Source organism: Mustela lutreola, chromosome 1, assembly GCF_030435805.1.
Source record: "Mustela lutreola isolate mMusLut2 chromosome 1, mMusLut2.pri, whole genome shotgun sequence".
Taxonomy (NCBI): Eukaryota; Metazoa; Chordata; class Mammalia; order Carnivora; family Mustelidae; genus Mustela; species Mustela lutreola.
In genome coordinates, this window is record NC_081290.1 from 274,313,078 (window position 1) to 274,320,433 (window position 7,356).

Consider the following 7,356-nt stretch of genomic DNA (forward strand, 5'->3'; position numbering starts at 1 on the left):
GCTTCAAGTTGGAAAGTTGGTTGTGGCCTTCCATTTATATATTACTGTGTCCTTTTCCTACAATGTTTTTAGTGACTTATTTCTGCCTGAGTAAGCAATACTGGTGAGGTTAGGGAAAATATTTTCATCCACTTTGTATTTTGTAATTTCTGAAAGTGCTGGAACATAAGGAACTATAATGCCTATTAGGTAAATGAATAAATAGATTGTGTTAGATTTCAGGAAGTCATCAGTAATCATTACATTTATAGCTAATTTTTTCTTGAACTGTGAAATAAGGAGAAGCAAAAGAACATATGGAACACAGGAACAATGTGACTGAGTTTGTCCTCTTGGGGCTCACTCAGAGCCTCCAAGGTCAGAAAATACTGTTTGTTGTGTTCTTGATCATCTACATCCTGACAATGGTGGGCAACTTACTCATTGTGGTAACTGTGGTGGTCAGCCCATCCCTGGATACCCCTATGTACTTCTTCCTTGGTTACTTATCATTTATGGATGCTGTTTATTCTACTACAATTACTCCAAATATGATTATAGACTTACTCTATGAGAAAAAAACCATTTCCTTACAAGCTTGCATGTCTCAGCTCTTTATAGAGCACTTATTTGGTGGTGCTGAGATTTTGCTCCTGGTGGTCATGGCCTATGACCGCTATGTGGCCATCTGCAAACCTTTGCATTATTTGACAATCATGAATCAACGGGTGTGTGTTCTGTTGTTGCTGTTGGCCTGGGTTGGAGGATTTCTGCATGCTGTTGTTCAACTTCTCTTTGCTTATAACCTTCCCTTCTGTGGTCCCAATGTCATTGACCATTTTATGTGTGACATGTATCCGTTATTAAAACTTGCCTGCACTGACACCTATGTTATTGGCTTCATTATAGTTGCCAATGATGGAGCAATCTGTGTGGTCATCTTTACGGTCTTACTCATTTCCTATGGGGTCATTCTGCAATCTCTGAAGACCCACAGTCAGGAAGGGAGGCGCAAAGCCTTATCCACTTGTGGCTCTCACATTACAGTGGTGGTTCTCTTCTTTGTCCCTTGCATTTTTACATATGTGAGACCTCCTTCTCCTTTACCCATTGATAAATCCTTGACTGTATTTTACACAGTTATCACCCCTATGTTAAACCCTCCGATCTATACTCTGAGAAATGGAGAGATGAAAAATGCTATGAAAAAGCTGTGGAAGAGAAGAAAATGATGCTGAAGAGAAATTATCACCTTTTTTCAATGAAGAGTAACTCCACCCAGGAAAGGATTATTAATTTTTAATGAATTTCTCCTCAGATTTAATGAACTTGGGTATGATGAAAGCATTTAAGGTGTAAATATTATAATGATCAAAAATGATTTCTAAGATTTTCATAAATTGTTAGTTAAGTAGGTTTGTGGCTTTTGGGCATAAAACGTTTTTTTTTTTTTTTTTTTTTTTTTGAAGCTATAGGTTTGTGTTCCATGTGATGAGTTATGCTAAAATTAGTTTTGTATCTTTATTTTCATTACTGGACAATTTTCATGGGCTTCTCTTTTGTCCAATTGTTCTTTTTCAGAATTAATAGTGATCATTATATATTTCAGGGAAACATTTTAAGAAATGGAACATAAACACTTGGTTCACTCCTCCAATACAAAGACAACTCATTCTTAATACTCGAAGTATATAACTTATTTTTATAACTGCAAGATGTTTAAGTATATAATTTAGTTTATATTACTTAGCTAATAGGATTGAAAAGGAATTCTGCTTCCAAATTGTAATATTAATGTTAAAGAAGTTAAGGCAAGAAAAATATCCAAACAAAAGGCTTAGATATGATAAGTAAGATTTATTTATTTTTCTAATTAGGGAATCCTTTTATTTCTTCATGTGGAGAAGCTTTGTTCGGTGTTCTATTTTCATTGAGATGATCCATTAATCTTCCCTTATAGCTTAAAACATTGGATAATATCTCTGCCATTTTAAAGTATCTCCATCTCTACTTTTGCTTATAGTGCTTCATCACTTTCTTTAGGGACCTTGGCCCTTCCTTTTATATGTGGAATTAACATAATCCATACTTCATGAGATTCAAGTATGCAATACAGAACCTGACACCAGATATTTTAGGTGATATCATTTGTAAGAAAGATGTTGACAGGGGTGCCTGGCATCGGGCTCTACACCCAGTAGAGAACCTTCTTCCTCCTCTCTCTCTCTGCCCGCCTCTTCCCCTATTTGTGATCTGTCAAATAAATAAATAAAAATCTTTAAAAAAATGTTGACAAAAAAAAATGTTGACAATATGGCATGCCACTTTTACCTCTTCTCTTAATGGAATGCAGATTATTGAGTAATAAAGAGGTCATAATATATATATTGATTTCTTTAACAGATATCTCTTTCATAAGTCTCCCTCTCTCTGAATGAGATTTGAAAGAAAAATGTAATATGGCTCTAATAGTGTAGGAAGCATGTGATCAAAGAAACTCATGTTTCTGCCTCCCTTATTTAGTCTGGATTCATGGGGTGTCCTGGCTATGGGGAATAGAGCCTTTTCACTGGTAAGTCACAGTGTATGAAAAACTTTATAGCCCAATTTATATCAATTATTACTACATGGAGATTTCTTTTGTCACCTCAAAGTCTTACCAAATAGGACACTATCATTAATAGTAAACAGAAGTTATATCATTAGGTCATCTACTTTTGGATGTTGCTATAGACTGAATATTTGTGTTCCCTCCAAAATTCATTAAATTCTTTATAATACATGATATTTGGAGGTGGGGTGTTTGGGAGCTGATTAGGTCATGAAGGTTGAGTGCTCATAAATGTAACTACTGTCTTTAAAAAGAGACACCAGTCAACAAAACAAAGAGGCAACCCATGGACTGGGAGAAGATATTCACAAATGACACTACATACAACGGGCTGATATCTAAGATCCAAGACGGGTCTGATGCCCTGTCCAAAAATGGGCAGAAAATATAAATAGACACTTCTCCAAAGAAGACATACAAAAGGCTAGCAGACACATGAAAAAATGTTCATCATTAGCCATCAGGGAGATTCAAGTCAAAACCACATTGAGATACCACCTTATACCAGTTAGAATGGCCAAAAATTACAAAGCAGTAAACAACAAGTGTTGGAGAGGATGTGGAGAAAGGGAACCCTCTTACATTGTTGGTGGGAATGCCACTTGGTGCAGCCACTTTGGAAAACAGTGTGGAGATTACTCAAAAAACTAAAAATAGAGCTACCCTATGACCCTGCAATTGCACTACTGGATATTTACCCCAAAGATACAGATGTAGTGAATAGAAGGGCCATCTGTACCCCAGTGTTCATAGGAGTAATGGTCATAGTCACTAAACTGTGGAAAGAGCCAAGAAACCCTTCAAAAGATGAATGGATAAATAAGATATGGTCCATATATACAATGGAGTATTATGCCTCCATCAGAAAGGATGAATACTCAACTTTTGTATCAACATGGACAGGACTGGAAGAAATTATACCAAGTGAAATAAGTCAAGCAGAAAGAGTCAATTATCATATGGTTTCACTTACTTACGGAGCATAAGGAATAAGATGAAGGACATCAGGAGGAGAGAAGGGAGTTGGGGGAAATCAGGGTGGAGGGAGACAAAAATAAGAGACCGTGGACTCTGAGAAACAAACTGAGGGTTTTGGAGGGGAGAAGGATGGGGAGTTGGGTGAGCCTGGTGGTGGGTACTATGGAGGGCACATATTGCATGGAGCTCTGGGTGTGGTGCATAAACAATAACTTCTGGAACACTGAAAAGAAATTAAGCAAAATGAAAAAAAAGAGAAAAATCTACAGTAATTTCAATTTAAGCATATACTATGAATGATAAAACAAATTCACTGTTAAGGAACTGTATGATTCATTCTTATTCTAAATAAGAGCAACATGAATTACCTAAGAGAGAGAGAGAGAGAGAGAAACCAGAGACCCCACTTACTTTTTCTCCAATGCGAGGACACAGTGAAGACAGTTATCTATGAACTAGGATACAAGCTCTCACCAGATATGGAATCTGTAAGTGTCCTAATCTTGGACTTCCCAGACCCCAGAACTGTGAGAAATAAATGACTTTTGTTGAAGCCAATCAGTCTGTGGTATTCTGTTAAAGTGACCCAAATGGACTTAGACATTTAGTTAATTTCCAAATTTGTGCCATTATTTCAAGTGATAAGATAAAAATCTTGATTAATTATTTATGTTAATTATTCTATAAGTTCCTTTAAGCCATGAAAAATTACTCAACTGTCTTATACTCTGTATTTGCACAATGTGTGACATAGAATCCACTCCATGAACTTTGATCAGTTACTTGCATTCTTGTATTCTTGATCTCTTGAAGAGTTTTTACTGATGAATTTTCAAGAACTATTTCTACATTAAATATGTGCATTTGCTACAATAGTCTTCTTTGATATTTGCTCAAAACATTTATCTTATTTATGTTGTAATTATGGGTGTTTTTCTATAATGATGTTCCCATATTCTTTAACTTCTGATTTCTTCTATCCCATCACTCTTGGAAAATTTCATTGACTTTCATTTGGTGGATTTATAAATTTCATCATCTTTTTAAAAAATAAATATAACTCTCAAAATTTTTTTTCTTTTATGTGACCTAGGATTTATTTTTGTTTGCAATAAGTACAAATCTAAGCCTGTTTTCCTTAAACAGGAAAAATAATCTTTCAAGGTTATTATTAATTTTTAGTGATAATTTAAAATTTTCTATTTAATATGTTAAATTTTATACAATTAGTGTTTTGGATTTGTGGTCAATTTCCCCTCCTCCTATGCTGCTCCCTCCCCCTCCTCCTCCTCCTGCTCCTCTTCCCCTTCCTCCTTTTCCTTTGGTGTATTTCCCTACCACTATCATTCTATGTCAGTAGTCAAGGATTTTAAGGTATATTTTATTTTGTAGGACTAATCTCCCTTAATTACTCAGCCTTTTCAAGTCTCTTGCAATTTCTAAATATTTATTTTTCCTGATAAACCTTAGGATTATTTTGTGAAGTTTGAAACCTTCCCATAAATCTATATTTAGAATTTCATGACCCTCCACATTGATTTTGAGGAAAATGGCATTTTTCATATCTTGTTTTCCCATCCAGAATGAGACATGTACTGTGAAGTCTTGATAAATGTCTCAGTAAATTTTTAAACATTTGTAAACGTTTCCATAGAATGTACATAAATCTTGAGTTTTGGTTTTATTAATTAAATACTAGCTTTTCTTATTTGCATTTGATTCACATTTTCTTTTTTTAAATTTAAATTCAATTAGTCAACAAGAAGTGCATCATTAGTTTCAGATATATTTATCAGTTGCATGTAACACCCAGTGCTTTTCACATCACATGACCTCCTTAATGCCCATCACACATTTACCACACCCCCCCACTGACCTTCCCTTCCATAACTCTCAGTTTGTTCACATTTCCAATGAGTTTTTCAGGAAGGGATCAGTGTCATTTGCTGGCATGAATTATAGCACAATATTCAAAGGCATGTGTGTATCTTTGCATGAAAAAGTTCATAGGCCTACATTTGAAAAGACACAAGTAGGTATTCAACCACAGAGATCTCTATCTGATCTCATGTAGCTCTGTATAATCACAGGTTATATATAAGTACATTGTTCAATGATCTGTAGGTCTATAACTAATTTCATATATGTGTCTATACACGAACACAGAAAAGTCTGTTACCAACAACATATAGATAAGTATCTGACCACCCATATGAATGCTTATGTGTATATATAAGTATTTGATATGATCACACACAGTGTATCTGACTATATACAGGACTATATCTTGCCATACAGAAGTCTTTGTCTAACTACATGTGATTTTTGGGAGGGCTTGACTGAACCATTCTGTTCCTGGTGGCATGGACTAAAGTTCCTCTCTGGTATTCAGCTGATTAGGGGCTTTGAGGGTGTGTTTAGGATGACATTCTTCATGTGAGCTGTGCCTTGGCAGAGATGGCTAAAAGGTTGGAATATTCTGGGTCACTCTCCTTCTCCATGTAGCCTGTCACTCCAGTGAGTATATCAGACTTGTAAAATGGCAGTTCAGGGCTCCCAAAAGGATGACACAGAAGGGATTAGGCCAGTGAAGATCTCATCCCATCCTGACATGATCTTGAAGTTCAGGATTTCAAGTTGTAAATCCAGGCTACTTCGGCACCAAAAAAAAAGCAACCTATGGAATGAGATAAAATATTTGCAAGTCATATACCTCAAATAGATTAAATTTCAAAATTTATACAACTCAGTAGCAAATGCAAATCAAAACAAAAGTTGATTAAAAAATAAACAAATAATAAACAAATAAAATAAAAAATAGACATTTTCCAAAGAAGACTTACAAATGGCCAAGAAGATGGAAGGTTGCTCAACATTATTAATCATAAGGGAAATGCAAATTAAAACCACAATGAGATACCATATTACATCAGTCAAAATTTCTAAAATTAACTAGACAGAGAACAAAAATTGTTGACAAGGATGTGGAGAAAGGGCAACCTTCTGACCTTCTGCTCTGGGGCAACCTTCTGGGAAATAGAAACCAAAAAAAAAAAAAATAAAAAAAATTAGCACAACAGATCAACAAAAAAGGACCCAAATAAATAAAATCATGAATGAAAGAGGAGCAATCACAACCAACACCAAAGAAATACAAACAGGTATAAGAACATCTTATGAGTAAAGCTCAGAGATCTGCTGTGATCTTCCCTGTTTCTCTTCTGCTAGGTTTAGGCTTTCTTTTTTGTTCATTCTCCATCTCTTTAAGTGTAAGTTTAGGTTGTGTATTTGAGATCTTTCTTGTTTCTTGAGAAAGGTTTGTATTGCTATATACTTTCTTCTGAGGATTACCTTTGGTGTATCCCAAAGATTTTAACAATTGTGTTTTCATTTTCATTTGTTTCCACAAAATTTTTAAATTATTCATTAATATCCTGGTTGACCCATTCCTTAATAGGATGCTCTTTAGCTTCCACGTATCTGAGTTCTTTCCAACTATCCTCTTGTGATTGAATTCTAGTTTCAAAGAATTGTGGTCTGAAAATATGCAGGGGATGATCCCAGTCCTTTGGTACTGGTTGAAACCTGATTTGTGACCCAGGATGTGATCTACTCTGGAGAATGTTCCATGTGCACTAGAGAAGAATGCATATTCTGTTCTTTGGGATGGGATGTTCTACATATATATGTCCCTCTGGTCCAGTGTGTCATTCAAAACCTTTATTTCCTTGTTCTTTTTTTTTTTTTTTTAGATGATCTGTCCATTTCAGTGAGGGGTGTTTTAAAGT

The 7,356-nt window shown here is 35.2% G+C and overlaps 1 protein-coding gene across 1 annotated transcript; it reads left to right on the top strand.

Moving 5' to 3' along the window:
• The first annotated feature begins 296 nt into the window (after positions 1-296).
• On the top strand, positions 297-1,211 carry LOC131822511 (olfactory receptor 4A15-like). Its single transcript, XM_059158825.1, has one exon. The coding sequence runs from the start codon at positions 297-299 to the stop codon at positions 1,209-1,211; it is 915 nt and encodes a 304-aa protein (XP_059014808.1).
• The last annotated feature ends 6,145 nt before the right edge of the window (positions 1,212-7,356 follow it).